Genomic DNA, 21,973 nt, shown 5'->3' on the forward strand with positions numbered 1-21,973 from the left:
GCGCCCATATGGGATGTTGGCACTGCAAGTGGCAGCTCTACCCACTATGCCACAGTGCCGGCCCCCAGCCCAGTGTTTTTAAGTTTGGTCCATTTTACAGCATGTATCAGCATTTCATTCCTTTTTTTTTTTTTCTTTTTAAGATTTATTTATTTATTTGAAAGAGTTACACAGAGAAGGAGACACAGAGAGAGAGGTCTTCCATCCACTGGTCCACTCCCCAGTTGGCTGCAATGGCTGGAGCTGCGCCAGTCGGAGCCAGGGTATTCTTCTGGGTCTTCCCATATGGGTGCAGGAGCCCAAGGACTTGGGCCATCTTCTACTGCTTTCCCAGGCCATAGCAGAGAGCTGGATCAGAGGTGGAGCAGCCGGGACTCTAACAGGCGCCCATATAGGATGCCGGCACTGCAGGCAGCAGCTTTACCCGCTATGCCACAGTGCTCGCCCCTTCATTCCTTTTTATGACTGAATTGTATGTGTGTGTGTATATACATACATACATATATTACAGTTGTTTAGTCATTTATTGCTGGACATTTGGATTGTTTCCATGTGCCAGCTATTAGAAGTAAGGTTTCTGTGAATGTCCGTGTGCAAGTGGATGTTTGAGTTTCTGCTTTCGTTTCTTCTGGATATATACCCAGGAATGGAACTGCTGGGTAATATGATAACTCTGTTTAGCTTTTGAGGAACCACCAAACTGTTTTCCTTAGTGACTGTAGCATTTCATATTCCCACCAGCGATGCATGAGTGTTCCAGTTTCTCTCATTCTTGGCAACACTCTTGATTTTGATGTTTCCCTAATGGGTAGTGATGCTTGCTAGCTGTCTGTAGACCTTCTTAGAAGAAGTGGCAGGTTTGTTGTTGTTGTTGTTGTTGCTAACTTATTGGATCTCTTTAAATATTCTGAATATTTATCCCTTATTAGATAAATAATTTATAAATATTATTTCATTCTGTGGGTTATCTTTTTCTCTGTCAAGTGTCAAACACAGTATGCAACAAGAGCACTTTTATTGTTGAAACCACAGACCATGTGAAGTTTGTGTCTGGGCTTCAGAATTTCTTCTTTTTTTTAAGTTGTATTTTATTTGTTTGAAAGAGTCAGAGGGAGGGAGGGGATGAGAGAGATCTTCCTCCACTGGTTCACTCCCCAAATGGCCACGACAGTCCAAACTGGGTCAGGCCAAAACCATGAGCCTGAAACTCCATCCTGGTCTCCCATGTGGGTGGCAGGGACCCAAGTAGTTGGGCCATCTTCTGCTGCCTTTGCAGGCACATTAGCAGGAAGTTCGATTGGAAGCAGAGCAGCCGGGACTCAAACTGGTGCTCACCTACGATGCTGGTGTCACAGCCCCAGAATTTCTTATTTATTTTTATTTGTTTGTTTATTTATTTTGACAGGCAGAGTTAGACAGTGAGAGAGAGAGAGAGAAAGGTCTTTTTCCATTGGTTCATCCCCAAAGTGGCCACTATGACCAGCGTGTTGCGGCCGAACCAAAGCCAGGAGCCAGGTGCTTCCTCCTGGTCTCCCATGGGGTGCAGGGCCCAAGCACTTGGGTCATCCTCCTGCGCTCCCAGGCCACAGCAGAGAGCTGGACTGGAAGAGGAGCAACCGGGACAGAATCCGGTGCCCCGACCAGGACTAGAAGCTGGGGTGCCAGCGCTGCAGGCAGAGGATTAGCCTAGTGAGCCATGGTGCTGGCCCCAGAATTTCTTAAAGAAAGATGAGTTAGTGATAAAGTAAGTTATATGGAGCTTTAGCTAAGTTAAACATACTATTGATAGTATGTAAACTGGTTGTTATCTATTTGAAGCTTTTAGTGTGACTAAAGATCATTGAAAAGTTTTTGGTACAAACTGGGGAAGATATCCTTCATCAAAAAAGCCAGAGAAGTTCTTGTTGTCCAGAGTCATGAGACAAGATTTAGGATATACTTCACACTACCTTGCACCATAGGCCTCTTAACTGATTGTATGCAAAAGATTTGTATGTGGAAGAATGAGCATGTATAATGTATAATTCAGTGAATGTTTTATTTATATATGCATATATATATATATATATATATAAAATACAAGACTTAAGGAACTGAAGATAAGGAAAATAAAAATAGATGTGGTTTGATAAAATACATTCATTGTCCCCTATAGTGGTTTTTTTTTTTAAGATTTTATTTTTTTATTTGAGAGGTAGAGTTACAGACAGTGAGAGGGAGAAACAGAGAGAAAGGTCTTCCGTCCATTGGTTCACTCTCCAAATGGCCACAATGGCTGGAGCTTTGCTGATCCAAAGCCAGGAGCCAAGTGGGTGCAGAGGCCCAGGCGCTTGGGCCATCTTCTACTGCTTTCCCAGGCCACAGCAGAGAGCTGGATTGGAAGAGGAGCAGCCAGGACTAGAACCAATGCCCATATGGGATGCCACAGGCAGAGGATTAATCTGCGTCATGGCACTGGCCCCAATGTGTTTTTTTTTTTTTAAAGGGCTTTCAAGCTGTTTTGATCCCTCTTAAAAAACAATGAAATATGGTAATAAGCTGAGTGTTTGAACAGAGAAACTAGGGTAACAGTGAAGAACAAAAAAGTCTTTCAAAAGAAGGATCCCTTTCTAAAAAGGAAGAAAAAATTAACAAAGTAATTGTGATTAATAAAGTTATAAATATTATCATAAAGCCAAACAAATTGAAAACCTAGTCAGACTATATCATGAGGACTTATCCCAAGAAAAAAGAGTTGTAAAGATGAAAATTTCATACCATGTTTACTGAATTGTATCAGTCATCCAGTTAGCATCAACTGAATTTGAGAGAAACTATAGTGATTTGGTGTGTCTAGCTGGAATATTATTTATAGCTTTGACTCTAAAGCAACAAACTATTAATAAGTTATAGACTACTTTTACATAAAATATATAATGAGACTTGCAAAATGAGACATGTAAAATGAGTCAGAAAAATTTTTATTTTATAAAGATTTTATTTGAAAAGCAGAGAGTTGAGCACACGCATGTACACACATATATACACATACAGATCTTTCTTCTGCTGGTTCACTCCCGAGATGCCTGCAATATCAAGGGCTGGGCCGGGAACCAGAATTCAATATTGGTGACGGGGAGGGAAGTCGTTGGGCCATCTTCTGCCTTCTAGGGTTTACACTAATAGGAAGCTATATTGAAAGCAAAATAGCTAGGACTTGAAGCAGGCAGTCCTGTATGGGATGCAGACATCCCAAACAGCAACTTTTTTTTTTTTTTTTGCTTAAGGTTTATTTATTTATTATTTGAAAGAGAGATTTAAAAAAAAATTATTTAGAAGGCAGAGTTACAGAGAGCAAAAAGAGAATGAGAAGTAGAGAAAGAGAGATTTCATCCATTAGTTCACTCACTAGATGGCTACAATGGCCAGGGTTGGGCCAGGCTGAATGAAGCCAGAAGCCAGGAGCTAGAACTGGAACCCAGGCCCTCCAGTATGGGATGCGGGCATCCAGAGTAGTGTCTTACCTCTAGGCCAAACACCTGCCCCAGGATTACAATTTTTATAGTAGTGTGAAAGAAGACCAAGTCAAGTGATCACACAAAGGTTCTTTTAATTTCCCGAGTCTTTATATCCCCCTCAGTTTTTCCCTGGATGAACAGTATTATCCAGGATACTTTGTAGTTATTAATGAATGGTTTTATTTACATCTGGAGTCTGAGTTCATTAAATACCTAAACTGTTTACTTTTTTTTTTTTTTTTTAAGATTTATTTATTGAAAGAGTTACACGGGGCGGGGGTCTTCCATCTGCTGGTTCACTCCCTAGTTGGCCGCAATGGCTGGAGCTGTGCCGGTCCAAAGCCAGGAGTCAGGAGCTTCTTCCAGGTCTCCCACACGGGTGGGACTTGGGCCATCTTCTACTGCCTTCCCAGGCCATAGCAGAGAGCTGGATCAGAAGAGGAGCAGCCAGGACTTGAACTGGTGCCCCTATGGGATGCTGGCACTGCAGGCCATGTCCTTACCCGCTATGCCACAGCACTGGCCCCACTCTGTTTACTTCTTTTTTTTTTTTTTTTTTTTAAAGATTTATTTATTTGAAAGTCAGAGTTACACAGAGAGAGGAAAGGCAGAGAGAGATACAGGTCTTCCATCCACTGGTTCACTCTCCAGATGGCCAGAACGGCTGGAGCTGTGCCAATCTGAAGTCAGGAGCCAGGAGCTTCTTCTAGGTCTCCCATGTGAGTGTGGGGGCCCAAGGACTTGAGCCATCTTCTACTGCTTTCCCAGGCCAAAGCAGAGAGCTGGATTGGAAGTGGAGCAGCCGGGACTCTAACAGGCGCCCATATGGAATGCTGGTGCCTCAGGTCAGGGCGTTAACAAACTATGCCACAGCGCTGGCCCCCCTCTGTTTACTTCTTTAAGACTTTAATAAATAGTCAAAACAATTCAAAGGAGTAACTTATTTTACTTAAAGTGTGGGCTCAAGGCTCACACTTTTTGGCTCATTGACCATAGTTTGACTCACAGAGTATTTGTTTAATTGGATTTGTATTTCAAAATTAGGAGATTGCAGACAGATGAAAATCTAAACTAACTGTTGTACAGTTGGAGACATTTGACCCTCTTTCCCACAGGGAAGTCAGCCATAGTTGAGTAACCACTTGTTGCTCTGGAGAGACTTGGACCCTTACTTTACACATTAATTCACTTGCCTGGCCCTGACACAGGTGTTTAGAACACACTGGCTGAATCTGAATCTCAAAGTTTGTCAGATAAACTTTATAATATCTTGAGATAGTGGTTATAAAAATGAGTTATATAGCTGCCGGCAGTGGTGTTGTGGCATAGCAGGTTAAGCTACTGCCTGCAACATGGGTGCCGGTTCAGGTCCTGGCTGCTCCACTTCTCAGTCAGCTCCCTGCTGATGTGCCTGGGAGAACAGTGTAGGATGGCTCAGGTGCATGGGTCCCTGCCACCCACATGGGAGACCCAGAGGAAGCTCCTGGCTTTGGCCTGGCCCAGCCTCAGCAACAACAGCCATTTGGGGAGTGATGCAGCAGTTGGAAGATCTCTCTCTCTCTCTCTCTCTCTCTCTTTTTCTCTCTCTCTTTTTTTTTTTTTTTAAATTTATTTATTTGAGAGAGTTACAGAGAGGCAGAGGCAGAGAGAAAGAGACAGAGAGGTCTTCCATCTGCTGCTTCACTCCCTAAATGGGCCAACAGCCAGAGCTGGGCCAACCTAAAGCCAGGAGCTTCTTCCAGGTTTTCCACGTGGGTGCAGAGGTCCATGGACTTGGGCCATCTTCCCCTGCTTTCCTAGGCTATAGCAGAGGGTTGGATAAGAAGTGGAGCAGCTGGGACTTGAACCAGTGCCCATATGGGATGCTGGCACTGCAGGCGGCGATTTTACCTGCTATGCCACAGCACTGGCCCAGATCTCTGTCTTTCCTTCTCTCTCTGTAACTCTGACTTTCAAATATATAAATATATCTTCAAAAATAAATGAGTCATCTTTATAAGCATGAATAAAATATGCATAGTTTTTTTTTTTTTTTTGACAGGCAGAGTGGACAGTGAGAGAGGTAGAGACAGAGAGAAAGGTCTTCCTTTGCCGTTGGTTCACCCTCCAATGGCCACCGCGGCCGGCGCACTGCGCTGATCCGATGGCAGGAGCCAGGTACTTCTCCTGGTCTCCCATGGGGTGCAGGGCCCAAGTACTTGGGCCATCCTCCACTGCACTCCCTGGCCACAGCAGAGAGCTGGCCTGGAAGAGGGGCAACTGGGACAGAATCCGGCGCCCTGACTGGGACTCGAACCCGGTGTGCCGGTGCCACAAGTGGAGGATTAGCCTAGTGAGCCGCGGCGCCGGCCAATTCTTTTCATTTTATTTTACATGAATTTTATTTTAAATGAAATTATAATTTTTAGAAATATTTTTGAAATATGCTCTTAATTATTTGATTTCTTTTCCTTTACAGAACTGAAATTGACAGTTTTCCAAATCCCTTTTATTTTACTTGTTTGCATATCTAGCCATTTGAGAGTTCATTTTACTTTTTAGTACTAAAAGTACTACAGGGTATGTAGATTTCTGAAGTAAATTAAAACTGAGTCATTTTAAGAATTTCATCTATTTTAGATCGTTAATTGTGAATTAATGATTAAGATCATTAATAAATTAGAGATAAAATTTTCCCTTTGTATTATTGTGTTAGAAATTTCACATAGCTTTGACAAGTGGAAAAAGCACACTGATACTGTTCACATGAGAAAAGGACAGACTTCAGTTAGTATTTTCCTCAATGAAAAATGTGCATTATTACTTTTTCTAGTTACATTCTCAGAGAACCAATATTGCATAGTTTAACAACAAAATAGAGAGCTTTGATGCTGATTAAATAAGAACAGAAGATACTCTTGGGCTGTTGGGTTAGGATTTGTTTTTCATAGTTGCTTTTGATGGTGATTTCTCCTGGTTGTAATGTTGTTAGGACTTTTAGACATTACATTTTATCATTTCTATGCTTCTATTGAGTATCATCTCGCTGTCATTTAAAAAATTAATCATGTATTAGAGGACTCTAACCACATGTTTTCAAAAGAATGCCTGTGGGGGAAAATTACTCCCTGTAAATAGAATTAGATCTAATTCATATCTTAAAAAGGTCAATATATTTACAGAATGTGCATATACATCTTAAACACAGTTACCAAGTAGTTTCTTTTAACTTTATGGAGAATTATAACAGAAGGCAAATATCCACCGACAGAATCAAAGTAACAGTATTGCCTTCCATGCCAAATTTAGACATTTTTAGTGGCATGCAGTTCCTTTCTGGTCTAGAGCAAGGTGACGAATTGAGTTGTTGAAGGGTAGAGAAGTTAAGAACAACTGTAGACTCAGTTTAACTGGGTACTCGAAAGCAGGATGAAACTGCTCTGGTTTATTTTTGTATACTTTATTTAATCTTTTTCACTAGCTAGAGTTCAATTTTAAACACCATTTACAAACTACATTCAGGTTCTAGCATACTAACCTGAAATGTGTTGGAGAAAAAGAACTAAGAAGACAAATAGATGCATTTTTCTATTTGTCTTTTGACTTCACATTTCAGGATCAGACTTGATGTGCATTCCAGACTCAGGGTATAAGAAAAGCAAATTATCCATAGGCTTATTTTTAAAAGCCTCCTTTTGTTACGGCTGCTTAGGCTATTTTACTGATAGTGATAGTGATGTAATAGGAGGGCAGTAATAACTCCTGTAAATACCAATTTCCAAATGGTGTCTCTCTCTGTTCCAGCCCATCACAACAGTTTTAAAACCAGCTTTTGTTTTTGTTTTTGTTTTTGTTTTGTTGCTTTGTTTTGTTTTTTAACAGGAGAGCCAGTGTAACTCCTTCAAGACTGGAGTGACACACACTGCATCTGCATCTGCCTCATGTGAGTTCTCATTTTGGCAGCAGCACTCTGCTAGGCTGGAACCTCTGTAGAGGTTTGCCCTTCATTTTTCTAAAATCTGTAAACTACTACACAGTGTGTCTTGGTGGCAAAGGTAAAAAGTGCATGAGAATTCCAAACTTCCCTGCAGAAAGTTTGTGGCTCAATCCAAAGGAACTTTATCCTCTCACACAGATTCTATCTTGTGTGAATAGCGTGGACTCAAAACAGGGCCTACAGCTTTCATCCCCACAATATGCAGTTATTTTTTGAAGAGCTGATTTTTTCTTGCAGATTATGGAGTAAAGAATACCTTTAAACACTCTGAGTAGCCTCAACTTTCAAAGCATTGGTTGTTCTCTTTATAGTCTTGTTACATAACCAGAGAACACTGTGTGCTGTCCCAGTAGCTAAAGCAGTTCTCTCGTTTGGACGCTGGCCCTTAAAAAAACTTCCTTTGTCTTTGGATCTTGGGTAAGTTGGGATAGGCCCTGGGATCTTCTTGGGGAAGAAACAAGCAGTTAATGTGTGAGGTTATGTTTATTCTGAAGCTACTGGCTGCGTTTCGGAACCACAGAGAGTCATTAGTAAGAATTGAGCTTGAAGCTGTGCATTATTAACCTGGCACAATTTTATGAAAGAAATTGCAATGAGAGCCTTTGCAGCTTGGAGCAGCACATCGCTCTGCAGTCTGAGGTGGTATATATGATTCCCTGCACGTGTTTGAGGCTGGCTTTGAAGGGCCTGGTTGATTAAAGAAAGAATTTAGTTTTTTAATTTTTTTAAGGAATGGCGGTGCTTTGTAAGCTTCAAAAATTTTTCCTCCTAGGTCAGAATAAGTGTGTTTATTGCCAAGGGACACTTAGAATAAAACCTCTAAATTTATTCTCTGCACAGCTGCAGTTCTGACCTTCCAGCCATGGTTGCACTGTATGGAGCTTTAGCAGATGATTTAGTGACCTGGGAGTTCATGTTGCTGAAATAATTATCCGGGAAGCTTATGAGATAATGTCAATAGCTTGTAGGTCTTACTGATTAATATAGAGCTTGATGAAATAGATAGTGTTGCTAAAGTGGATCTTGGCCTCTCTTTGCTAAATCCATTCCCACCTATGACTGGACCAGTTTATTTTGGACTAGTTGGAAGAAATTGCAGGGAGAGTTAGTATGTTTCAACATCCAGGCTTAAGTTTTGAAAGCATATGTAATCTAGAAATGCATTTTTAGCAATGGTAATGTATCTCATGAAAAACAGCTTTAGATGAGACTCAGAAAAACCAAAATTCTGGCTTCAGCTGTTTGTACTTGCTATGTAACTTTGGGTTATCCAATGGGGAAGATACATCATAGTTTTAGGAAGAGCTCTGAACTGATTGAAAGAAAATTTAAAGACTTTATTTCTATAGGTGGAATTCCCAGAAAGTCACCTCAGTTGAACACTTGGGAAGTTCTGCCCTGAGAATAAATACAATGTGGCAAATGTATGAAAGTCTTCAAAACGTGTGTGGAAAATGTGTTATTGTAGGGGAAAAGAACTGCATGAATTTCAAAGAATTTGTGTACCAAAATAAACCTTTTAACTCCATTTTTCCATTACTTTTTGAAGTACCCTCATGTTGTATTTTATTTTCTGCTCTTGTGCTAGACAAGTAAGGATTTGAGATTTTTTCCTTGGTATTTTTTTCAACCAGAAATTCTGAATTAATTAATTAGAGCTTCAGTCTAAGTAAGTTGTATCGTAGACTAAAGTTTTGATTACCAGTTACTCCATTTCTCTGTAATTACCTGATTCACTAAGGGGAAATTGCTGACTTAGGGGTGAGCTTGGGTAGAGATAAAAATTTGTTTTTTTCATTCCCTGTTCTTAAGGCATTTCCAACAGATTATTCTTTGAAAGAATTAATTGAAAAAATTTTATGTGGGCCAGATCTGCTAGGAATGAGTACCAATAAATCACTTAAATTACCTACCTACAATTACTAGAAATGTAGCCACACTGAAATTTTATTTCATTAAATATTGTTTTAAAAAGTGAGGCTCTTGTTAGGACTGAGAAATATTTTTTGTTTTAAAAAAATTTGTTAAAATGGGATTTACTAGCAATTAGGGTGGGATCTCTGGGGTAGGAATAAAATAAGAGATGTTATTTTATACTCCAGTTTACAACAGTGGATGCCATGCCTTACTGGTTTTGAGGTCATACTAGCTCTTACTCTGTTAGTGTGTGTGAATATGTAGCACCTCTACATACATGTGGATGTCATATAGATTTAGAAATTCCACATTTAAGGCTTCAGCCATTTTTTTTAGGAGTTGAAGTGGGGAAGTTGGAGATGATGAGGCAGAAGTTGAGGGAAGGAAAAAAAATGTAGCCAGTTTTAAAAATGTTAGCTACAGTTAAATTACTCTTAGCCTCAGACAACAACAACAAAAAAACAAAGATGGCTTCTTTGGGCATTGGTCCGTGGAAGTGGAGTTTAGGCAACTCCTAAAGGACCTTAAAAATTGTAGACTTCTGTTTCTTGAATCTGACAAATGTATATTAAACTATTTGAAAGTTCAGCTTACTTTTTTAAAATCTTAATTTGATTTAGAAAAAGTAGATGAATTAGTATGTTACAAGTTTTAATGGAATAGAAGGGAGGGATACCTTAAGTTCTCCTTCCTTTCCCTGTCCCAGCCACTCAATTCCTTTCTTTGGGACTTTGACCCATTTCTACAAATATCCTAAAGGATTGCCTTTGGAAAGTTGAATCATACTCACTAAAATATTAGCACTAACTTGGATAAGCAGCCTAATTGCAGTGCAAAATCATTTTGAGCCATAGGCTAACAGAGTTAACGACAGATAGAAGAACTGTAATAATAATAGTTGTGTTATTATGATACTACAAAACAAGATATCTCAGGGGGCTTCAGAAAGTTCATGGTACATATTTCAAAAAATGTTTTGCACCAAAAATCTTACCTTTGAATTCCATTAAAAAAAAAAAAAAAAACTACTTTGAAGTACCCTCAGATATTTTTGCCTTATTTGATATTTAGCATGCTGGCTGTCTTTATTGTCTTTTTATTTTTATTTTTAATATGGCTTGCCCACTCCTAAATACTGATGGACAGATCCTTGTTTACCTAAATGTTTAATTTAGAACAACCCCATTGAAAGGAGCAGCATTTTCTTTGTGCTGAACTTCATTGGTAACTCTAAAAGGTTTTTTCATTATGGAAAACTTAAGACATACACAGTCATAGAGAAAAAACCCCAGAATCTGAAATCCATTATTTGACTTGTAGCAAACTCAATATGTTCCTTTGGTAGGTAAGGGGAAATGAATTTTTACACACACGTTTGCATGTACCTATCCTTGCCATATTCACATGTAATAAAATGATTCTTAATTCTTTCAGATCCAATTCTCAGTTCACATCCAGATTTCCCCACCTGTGATATGTCTTTTTATGATTTGTTTATATAATAACTTGTAAAATGCAGTTTTGATGGCTGTAACATTGTGAGGATTGTTTAGAAAACAAGTTAATCTAAAAAGTAAAATCAGTATGCTGATTAGAGAAAGAGAATAAAGCCAAATAGGAATTCAAAAAATAGTTTTTTAAATGCTCAGAAGGATTTTTACATTAATTATGAACATTAGTGAAGCTTTCTATATGTATAGCCCTCTCTTACCTAGTTTTCTGTTTACTTATAATCTTATGGTTAATATCATGGTTGTATACATTATTTTTTTCCTCCTTTAGATTGTGGGAATGAAAGAATAGATAAAAGGAAAAAGTGTTTAGAATCAGTTTCCTAATGAGGAACCATTCTGAAACGTTTGACAGTTTGTCTTGTTGCTGTTTCTCCTGCTATAATATGACCTATTTCCACAGACTAACAATTAGATTTTCTAATTACTTGGGTAATTTGAGGGAAAAGAAGATTTTTGGCAGATTGAGGAGGAGGGAGGAATTGGAGCAGAGTAGAAACTCATTAGTTTGCCTTCTCTTTTAATTGGTGTCCTTTATGCTGACTAATGAGAATCTCTTCTTTGTGCAGTGTACAAGTCCCCGGAGTATGAGTCTCTTGGCTTTGAACTTACTGTGGAGAGATTAGTTTCTATTGGCTATCCCCAGGAGCTGCTCAGCTTTGCTTATGATTCTACATTCCCTACCAGGTAATTTTAAAGATATCTTTAGATTAGTATCACTGCCCCTGTCCCTGAGATTAGTAATTCCAAATTTATCCCTGACCCCAAAAGTGCATCAAATAGGTCTTTGGGTTTTGGGGGTTGATTTCAATTCTAAAATTGCCATGAACATTTCCTTTATGTTGTATCATTTGTATTCATGAATTGAGCTCATTTTACTGCTATTGAAGAGGGCCCATTTATGTTTAAGACAAGGGATTTTATTAAATATGTTGGGCAGTGATCACAGACGTCTCGCCCATCCTACCTTTGGCTGTTGGAGAGCAGCTACATGTTTTGTTAATACACTTGGTAGTCAGAGCCTTCTTGGCAGTTTGCATTTCTGGATTTGATTTGAAGGATTAAAGATGAGGAAAGCTGATGCCTACATACAGCATCAAATAGTGGGAAATAGAAATTAGCAGAGTTGTCCAAGGAAATAAAGACACTGTTTTAGAATGGTACCAGCTGTATTAAGAATTACAGTTTCCACCTTGTTTGATTAAGCTGTTAAGCTCTTAGACCTTAAAGGAAGAAATTATGCTTGTCTAGACAAAGTAAAAATCTTTTAGTTGCTTGGGATTCATTTTTAAGATTTTGCTTACTTACTTTAACCTCTAAGGTTATGTTGTTTTGGGACATACCTGAGTTGTTGCAAAGCTTGAATTCGTTGAGGTTGATTCAGGGTGACTGAGTGGCAACACACACAGTTATTGCCTGTATTACTTTGCATTATTGACAGTATCTTCATTTCCATGTAGGGGACTTGTCTTTGACACCCTTTATGGAAATCTCTTGAAAGTTGATGCCTATGGAAACCTCTTAGTCTGTGCACATGGATTTAACTTCATAAGGGGGTGAGTACAAAGAGCCTTCAGCTTCTTTCTAGTTTCCTATAATCAAACAGAATGAAGATGACATTGTCTCTACAGCTCTAATATACATCAGTATTTTTTCATCATTAAAGAGCAATTCCTTTCCATAAAGATAGTTAACATTTATTTACTAGCCAGTTACAATCCAGAATGACTGTTTTGTTTAAATTCAGTCCCTTATAATTATACAGCATCCCACAAAACTAATCTTGAAACTTGCCCAAAAAGAACTGTAGTGGTTTTGGTTTACTTGAAATTCTAAGATTTTTATTTTCTCCTTTTTAATACAGTTCTCAGGTAGCTGCTCAGAAGAGGTACGTACATAAAAGTGCTTTAAAAAAGTTTGAACTACAGCAATTTAAATGACTAAGATTTTTAATAACTAATATATCATTTTTGTCAATGAAAAGTTTTAGACATTTGTGTGTTTAAAATTTTAAAAATTTAGGGATACAGAGTAATAATATTTAAAATAAATACAAGTATGTTTTATTTTTATAATCAGAATATTTACATTATTTTTATAATCAGAATATTTACATTATTATAATGTAAACAATATTTACATTATAAAAATTTACAATATTTACAACAGATAAAATTTAGTATCTACCACTTTTTTGAGTGAAACATCCTAAATTTTTCTTAAAAAAATTGCAGTTCCACAGTTTGACAACTTCTGTAATATAACTTTACAGTTATTTATCTTCTCTACTGTTATCTCTACTATTTTATTTACTGTTGGCACTGTAATATCAGAATAACTCTTCAAGTCAAAACAGGTTATATATCAGTCTTTTGTATAATTTTTCTATATAGTATTCATTCTTGATGGCAAAGTAGTAAAATCACCACAATTTCCATTGACATTGTTTAAAAAAAAAAAAAAACAGTGTCTTTTTGGCAAATATCTTTTGTGTTAAGAGGCACAAACCAACTGAAAATGTGCCAGCGCTTCCTTTAAATCTGAGGTCATAGGAATGCCCCCATTTAGAACTGGAGCAGCTGATATAAGACCCTTCAGCTGGCGTGACTGACATTACACAGCCTTACAGACGTCCAAGAATACAAAGGAGAGCAGTGTAAAACCCTTGTCACATCTGGGCTGGCTAGTACTTGAACCACTATTCTTTCATTGCTTTTCTCTTCAGAGGTTTGAGATCCATGAATATCAGAAAGCAGATTTAGAACGATCGCAGGTAGTACTAGTAACCTCATTTTGTTGGTTTGTTGTTGTTAATTTTGAATCCTAAGGAAGGCGAGCCAGAGTTCTATTTATATCTGAAAGAGTTTTTGTGTTATGGAAGGGTAGGCAGAGGAGAATAAGGAGGGGAAGCACTTCAGTAAATTAGTTCTACAATCAGATTTACTAGTTCAGGCTACACAAACCTCTCTCTCTTCTTTGCCCAAACAAGCCAGTGAAGTTTTCAAATAGCTACTTTGGAAACACATTTAAGAATGTTTCAAAAATGTTATGAATGTGGAAATACTTCAAAAAGTCACAGAAAAATGGGACTAAAAGATACATTTAGGGGATGGTGGTGAGGTGTAGCGGGATAAGCTGAGGCTTGTAAAGCTAGCATCCCATATCAGAATGGCAGTTTGAGTTCCAGTCGCTCCAGTTCCAATCCAGTTCCCTGCTAATGTGCCTGGGAAAGGATGGCCCAAGTACCTGGGCCCTTGCCACCCATGTGAGAGACCAGGATGGAATTCCTGGCACCCAGACCTGGCTGTTGTGGCCATCTGGGGAGTGAACCAGTGGATATGTCATATATCGCTCTCTGTCTCTCCTCTTTCCCTCCATCCTTCTTTTCCTCTGTGCTTTCCCTCTCTCTGTTGCTCTTTCAAATAAATAAATAAATAAATAAATTTTTGTTGTTGTTAAGAAGGCAAATGTACTTTGGCGTGAAATAGTTTGGAAGTCTCTGCATAATTTTTTCATAATATGCATTTTCACAGACTTTTTTGAAGATCCCTTGTATATGTAGATTTCAAAATTTTTCTGCACCAAAGTAAGCTTGTCTTTTAATTCTGTTTTCCACAAACTTTTTGAAATACACTGATAAATGTAGAATCAATCAAATAGCACTTAGCACTGTGTAGTCTTTAAGAGTCAAAATGAAAAGTTCCTGGAAAAGAGAAACTGAGAATGGAGGGAGAGAGGGAGAGTTACTGAAGTACGGTGGTGAGAGCCTGGAAGGAAACTTAGGGCTCCATCTGCCGTCGCCTTACATGATTTTCACTGAGTCGGGACCGCATTTTTCAGGCAGATCTTTATTCTGTGGATCTCGTAGAGTTAACAGTAATCTGTACTATAACTGTTTTCTTCCAGACTCCAAGTGTAGCATTTCTTCTTTTATGATACATTATCTCCCCAAATTGATTTTTATTTTAAATATATACTAGCATGATTTGACACTTAATTGAAGTGAAAAATAATTGTTAATTAAATAATTCCATCTAGGTTGTAATGTGATAGGAAGCCATCAATAATCTTTCTGTTGAGGAATTGCTCTTTGATGATGGAGGGAGTGGGAAAGTATGGTCCATCCCAGGAGACAGTATCATCTTACTAAGCCTGCCTGAGGAGAGGATATTGTTCCTATTCCTCCACTTTATTTTTCACTACAAAAATCTTGGAAGGCTAGAATATAAGATATTCTACTATGTTATTCTTTATTGGGAGCTCATTTCAGAAGAGTGACTAAGACAGGAAGCTAATGTGATTTTTATATGCCTAACTGGAGTTTTTATGTCATTTGTAGTTAATAAGTGCAAGCAAGACTATACCCAAGTCGTTCTTCATATGAACTTTAAATTTGGTTTATTCTATTTAGAGTCACTAATTTCTATATATTCATTGTGAGAATTGTACATTTTTATATTTTGGTCATCCGTTCTTTTAGTTTCTCAAAAACATTTTTGTTAATACTGTCTCCTTAAAGCGTGTCATTTCGCTCTCCAAGCTTCTCAGGCATCTGAACAACTGTCTGTTCACTGGCTTTAAACTTTAACCCTCAGATGTTCTCCATGGTTCTATTCTCAGTTTCTTCTTTTCCTTCTCTGCACTTTGTAAGTGGCCTCATGTAGTCTAATATTACCAGTGCATAAAAGATATTCTCTCAAGTCTGAATCTCTGTTTCAAATTCTTAACCTTGGTTTCTAATTGTCTGCTAAAAATGTGCTTGCTTCAAGCTAAGGGTAAGCAAAGTAGAACTCCCCTTATATCCACTTGTTCTGAAGTTTCCCTGGTTTTGTTAACGGTGCCAACCATCTCGCAGGGACACCCAGACATGAGCATCATCACCATCTGTCCTTCATCTGCTGCACCCAGTCAGTTCTCTGATGTTACTCATTCTACCTTGCATTCCCTATTAAATATGCTCTTTCCTTTAATTTCCTTTGCTGCCACTTTAAGACACTTTAAGTATTGGGGTACTGTTCAACCCCCAATAACTACCTCTCTGATTTCCCAGAACTTTGTTATCAGTTAGCTTTTACTGCATAGTAAATTACTTCAAAATCTAGCAGCTTAAAACAACGAATGTTTTATTTAGCTCAAAATTCTCAAAGTCAGCTGGGCAATTCAAGGGTTTCTCAGCTGATCTCTGAACCATTGCATGTGTCTATGGGCAGCTGGTGGGTCAGCTGGTAGCTGTTCTAGAATGGCCTCACTCACGTGTCTGGCAGTGGGCCAGGTACCTCATTTTTGCATGTAGCTTTTTATCTTCCAGCAGACTGGTTTACTCTGGTTCACATGGTAGTCTCAGGGTCCAAGTGCAGCAAGAGAGGGCAAAGCCCTTCAGTACGCAAGTGTTCTCCAAATCTCGGCATGGATCCTGTTGGCTGCTATTTACACTTACATTTGAGGATGCAGAAACAGACTGAGCCTATATTGGGAGAAGCTGCCACTGAAAAGGGTTAGAGAGTGGTTATTCTCAAACTACTAGTGATTTAATCCCTTACAGCTCAGTTCCGTGCAAAAAATCTATCAGTAGCACCTTCTTGTTCCTGAAAGAATTGTAAGAACAGCATGATCCACCTCAACCCCCATCTTTTTACTTTATTTTTCTGTGTTTCCTTTATTCAAATTGGACTAGTTTCTGAACTGGTTCACCTAACCATTAAGGCACAGATTGTAGGCGTGTCATACTTCATGAATCCTTTCTAGATTTTCCTCACAGCCATTTCTCTCTACCCCTTAAGGTGAAATGGTTTCTGTTGCTTCAGTTTTCTCACCGTCTTGTACCTTCCCTGTGATAGTTGGTTTTTTTTCACCTTGGTGCCATTGTGTGTGTGTGTGTGTGTGTGTGTGTGTGTGTGAGAGACGGAGCTCCCCTGCCAGCCTGAGAACCCTGAAGCTTGTTAGTGTCATAGCTACTTATGTTTGATACTTAGAACTCTGTCTTGCACATAGCTGTGAAACTGTTGGGATGCCTTTTTGAATAGTAAACATTTCCTGTAGTTATTAACCATGCTAATTTTTGAATGCCAGTTAATTTTAAAAATTTTCTTTCAGACCAGAAACTAGAGAGCAGTATCCAAATAAATTTATCCAACGAGATGACACTGAAAGATTTTACATTCTGAACACACTATTCAATCTACCAGGTAGACTCATTCTATGCTTATATAAATAAGATGCTTTCCCTTCTTTCCATGACCATAGCCTTTGCCCAAGGGAGATCATGAGCTTGAATTATTTTGCTTATACCTTATGAATATCTATTCTTCATTTTTCAGAGACCTACCTGTTGGCCTGCCTAGTAGATTTTTTTACTAATTGTCCCAGATATACCAGGTATGTATATATTGTAATTTTCTTTTTCCAGTTGATTTTTAAAATTAATGTACAGGGTTTTAGAGAACTGGCCATTGTAGGTCTTTTCTGCTTTTCTGAAGTGAATTTAGTGCTAGTGAGAGATGCCACATTGCCAGCCTGCGAGATGGGACAGCACCAGCAGCTCCATGCAGGCTCTCACCTCCCACACGGCCCCTCTCCTTGCCAGTGTGCTGCAGCCATGTTTGGAAGGGATCACTTCTGATTGGCTTCTCCTGGGAATGAAGACGGCCAGCAGAGGTGCTAATTGTGACAACTGAGTGGGAGGTTTGTGTGATGATTATCTGTCTGAGCAGAATTACACTAAAACCCCCCAACTCATTTCACAGCAGCTACCCAGGAGCCACGCAGGGGCAGTCATTTAGTTTCACTCCCAGACCCAGCAAAATTTGATGAGTAAATACTGTTTTTCTTCCCTGAAGTAAAGTTTTGCTTTAGTCCTGAACACATTGTCTTCTTCTTTTAGGGAGATTAATATAGCCATTGCTGAAAGTTCAGCCCTATATGCCAGAGTTTGCTAACATCTTATCCTCTTTAGGTCTTACCTACTGCAAGACATTTTAAATCGGGTGGAAATCTGAGTCACTAAGCTAAAGAGAAAATAGACAGTACCTTTGTTCCTGGGGATGATGTCAGGAAAGTCAGGGTGGAAAGAACCTAAATGACCAATTTTAAGTTTTAAATGTTTCTTCAGTGAGAACCTTTTTCTAAAAAGTGATGAGTAAAAGAACCCAATATTTTGGAAACTTTGGCCTTTTAGCCTCCATTCAGTATATTCTGTCACTTTGTACCTGTTCACAATTTTTTTATTCTGTTGAACACTAAGGCCATTTTTGGTGGTCAAAAAATTGTTTTTTATTAGGAATCATTATTTTCCTAATTAGCCCAGTGTATACCCATGTGATATGGAGCCTTTGGGTCCCCTGAGCAGTTTCTGATATTCATTTTATATCCTCTCTTTTGGATCCCCTGTCACATTCTTTTCATCTTTCTGTAGCTGTGAAACAGGATTTAAAGATGGGGACCTTTTCATGTCCTACCGGAGTATGTTCCAGGACGTCAGAGACGCTGTGGACTGGGTCCATTACAAGGTACACAAAAACTGCTGCTTCATTTGCTCACCCTATGGCATGTGTTTGATGGTCTGACATCAGCTTTGCAAATGAAACAGAATTTTGTTTACAGTTTTAAAAAATGGATTGGCCCCTAGTGATAGAACACATTTGTTTTGGTCTTTGGCAGTCCTGCTCTCACAGGATCTTTCCTCAGTGATGATGTTTGCTTTACAGATTTTATCTTGGTTTTTATTTCCCAAACTTACTTAGAAAAGATTGTCGTATATTAGATCATACTTAGCATATCCTTCATGGATGATTGTGGTCCATATTTTTATCCAAATATCTCCCACTTGACTGATAACATGAGTTAATATCAAATTTACATTTACTATAAACTGTACTGAGTAAAACATTAAATGCCTTTAATATCTGCTTTAAAATAAATATATTAAATATAAATATTTATATAAAATATATTTATATACATATTATATATTTTATATTTATATATTTATATAAATATATATTTATATAAATATATATATTTATATAAATATATATATTTATATATTTTGAAGACACACTTTGGAGGTAGAGTTGAGCCTCCTGGTCATAACCTGACAGTTTTCCCTGGCGTTCTCTAGCATTGCTTTCCATTTCTTGGTAAATTGTAAGAGAGATACTCGAGTTGATAAATACTTTTCCTTACACACTGTTAAGATCGATTTTGTTCTTTTCTTAGTTCCCTTTTTGTTCTTCCCCTAGGGCTCCCTTAAGGAAAAGACAGTTGAAAATCTTGAGAAGTATGTAGTCAAAGATGTAAGTAATAACGGGGGAGATAGGTCTGCATGATGGCTTATTTTACCTATTAAGGAAGTGAATGACATGTGTACTTCTAATGGAAAGGACAATGGATTATACCTGTATATGCCAGGTATAATCACCTGAGTTTTCAGCTAGAGCTGAATTTTACTAGAGATTTTCTTCTTTGTTGATAAGCAAGAAGACCAGTATTTTATTTGTCCGTATAGCTTTAATTTTAATAATAGCAGCTAGAGGGTTACTGTGTTTGTGTCACAGTGCCAGGTGAGTACGTGTATTTATACCACTTGCTCTTCCTAATAGCCTTGAGTTAGGTCTTACTATTACCTGCATTTTTATAAATGAAGAAACTGGGGAATACAGGGATTAAATAACTTTCCCAAAATCACCCAACTAATTAAGTCAAAAAGCCAAAATTCACACCCAGATCTAACTTAAATCATAACCATTGCACTAGGTCAATGCACTAGTGTGCATACACAAGTATGTGACTTACTTTATGGTGCTTTATCAACAGGGAATAATGAAGAAAGCTTTCAAATAAATATCTTAAAAGATATTAGTGGAGAACCTGATAAGATTTAAAAATCTGTGTAGTTTCATTAATAGTATTTTCCTAATGTTAATTTCTTTGTTTTGATGATTATACTGTGGGTAAAAAAGATGTTAATGTTAAGGGAAGCTAGATGAGGAATATGTGAGGAATTTTGGTACTATTTTCACAACTTCTCTGCAAAGTGGCAGAATACAGCATTCCAGGACTGTGGTAAGAACATGAATTTCATCCTTTGTACATCCTGTTCCTACCCACCCCATGTACTGTTTCGAGAAAGAACACTGGATGGGGAAGGACCAGGAGAAACTTGTTTGAAGGAACCTATTTACTGTAGAAGAAGGAAAAGGCGTTTTTCTTTCCAGGCACATCACAAATTATGACTTCCAATATCTGCAGTGGGACGTGGGCATTTCAAGGTTGTATTTGCACATTATTTCAACCTGTAAGGTGTTTTATGAATCTATAACATATACATTGAAGGCAAGTTTGATAATCTCTATATAGAGCATTTGCTGGTGATGTTTAAAATCAGCTTCTCTTGACCTAACACACCTAACTTGTGTACTTCAAGAAATCACAAGATAAACATGTCTTCCTGACACAGACATCAAGAAAAAGGTATAGATATGTTAACTATATAAATCTTTGTATTTTACATAGAAAATTTTTTAGCCCTAAAATATTTGTGTATTTTACATACAAACCTATTATACACACACATATGCCATAATCTGTTATTACTTTAATCAAGCATAGGTAATAATGTGGGCTTTTAAGTGCAAGATTCTGAAACCAACCAACTAATCCTTAAGAGACTTATCCTGTTCCTATTTTAGTGGACAAAAATCCAGTGTATGACCATCCCAAAGTAGAAATATGAAAGTATTTGCATTGTAGTGTTTCACTTGTTATCCTGTTACATTTCAGGGAAAACTGCCTTTGCTTCTGAGCCGAATGAAGGAAGTAGGGAAAGTATTTCTTGCCACAAACAGTGACTATAAATACACAGATGTAAGTGCTAAATATTAATAGTCTTTATTTGTACAAATTATTTTGACCTAAAGAACTGTCAAGATAACAGAAATTTATTGAGATGTAGGTGCTTGCTGTCTTATTTGGAAAGTTACTACATAGTTGATAAGGGCTAAACAGAGTGGTTCTCAGATTTTTCTTAATGCTCTTTAGACTCTTCCCTGCTCACAGCTTGCTGTTTGAAAGGTTTAGTTCAGGGGTTATGTAGAGGAACACTTGTGCTGATTAAAATGCCTCCTGTATCTTTTTGGAGCATCTTCTCTATCATGTAGACTTGAGAACTCCCACCCATTACTTTCTGAATTTTCATGCTGTTAGAAGCCGTATAGCAGTAGATGGTGCATATTTTGAATCTTAGCCATTAAAAATTTACGATCTTTTGGCTAAAAAAATGTTTTTGCCATAATTATTGCATATGGAAAGATTGATTTAACTCCTTAACTTCATCTTACTTCTTCTGATACAGTTACAGATTTATGGGATTAGCATAAAGTTCCATTTCCCTCAATTCTCTTTACATAAAACCTTATTTAGACATCTGGTAATGTGGACTCACCAGTCCTGCTTGGTCAGTATCAAGCAATAACAAAGCCAAGGTACTAAGTGATTTCCATGACTCGCTGCTTATGCATCAGTCTCCTAGGAGAAGCATGTATCTTTCCAGAGAATGTCAGGAGGATTTTTTTGTTTGTTTGGCAAAGCATTAATTTCTGGCCTCAAGTTCCATAATCTTATACTTCAGAGGAAAGAAGACTATAGTGAATCCTGTGTTGAAAAGGATATATTTTATTAAAAAGCATGCAAGTGGTATATGTGTATTTAAGACATCATGTATATTTTTCAAAGGTAGTATGTGGATCTTATGTTGAATTTTCTTTTCCAGAAAATTATGACATACCTGTTTGATTTCCCACATGGCCCCAAGGTACTATATGTAACTTATTAGACCATTGATTTAGTAATAATTACTCCATTTAATAATTCTAGAATATTGAGGGGAAGGAATTGGTCGGAAGTAATTCAGAAAAGTCCTTTTTAAGCCAATTGTCTAATTGTACATTAGAAGTAATTCAAGAGCCAGAATCTAAACTTTGAATTGTAGAAGTAAAAGGAGTATTCATGTGGTATTTATTAGGATGGTATCAGACCAGTAAATTCTATGCAGAATTGTGGCATTGAAGGGAATTTTG

At 37.8% G+C, this 21,973-nt stretch overlaps 1 protein-coding gene across 31 annotated transcripts in view; it reads left to right on the forward strand.

Annotated features, from left to right (window-relative positions):
- Positions 1–21,973, forward strand: part of NT5C2 (5'-nucleotidase, cytosolic II) — a 178,688-nt gene that overhangs the window by 150,767 nt on the left and 5,948 nt on the right. For 12 of the 31 annotated variants that reach the window (XR_011382288.1, XR_011382291.1, XR_011382292.1 and 9 more), the window contains 9 exons: positions 11,471–11,588; positions 12,362–12,457; positions 12,766–12,789; positions 16,995–17,086; positions 17,219–17,276; positions 18,313–18,406; positions 19,139–19,192; positions 20,679–20,762; positions 21,667–21,708. Coding sequence is in view for 24 of the 31 variants with exons in the window: in XM_070057279.1 (XP_069913380.1) it covers positions 11,471–11,588; positions 12,362–12,457; positions 12,766–12,789; positions 16,995–17,086; positions 17,219–17,276; positions 18,313–18,406; positions 19,139–19,192; positions 20,679–20,762; positions 21,667–21,708 (662 nt within the window). In the remaining 7 variants the exon portion in view is untranslated. Of the gene's footprint in view, positions 1–7,358; positions 7,420–11,470; positions 11,589–12,361; positions 12,458–12,765; positions 12,790–16,994; positions 17,087–17,218; positions 17,277–17,478; positions 17,583–18,312; positions 18,407–19,138; positions 19,193–20,678; positions 20,763–21,666; positions 21,709–21,973 lie in introns of those variants that run through there. The other 19 variants (XR_011382289.1, XR_011382290.1, XR_011382293.1 and 16 more) reach the window with 4 other exon arrangements.

The sequence above is a fragment of the Oryctolagus cuniculus genome, chromosome 15 (assembly GCF_964237555.1).
Source record: "Oryctolagus cuniculus chromosome 15, mOryCun1.1, whole genome shotgun sequence".
In the NCBI taxonomy this organism is placed as follows: Eukaryota; Metazoa; Chordata; class Mammalia; order Lagomorpha; family Leporidae; genus Oryctolagus; species Oryctolagus cuniculus.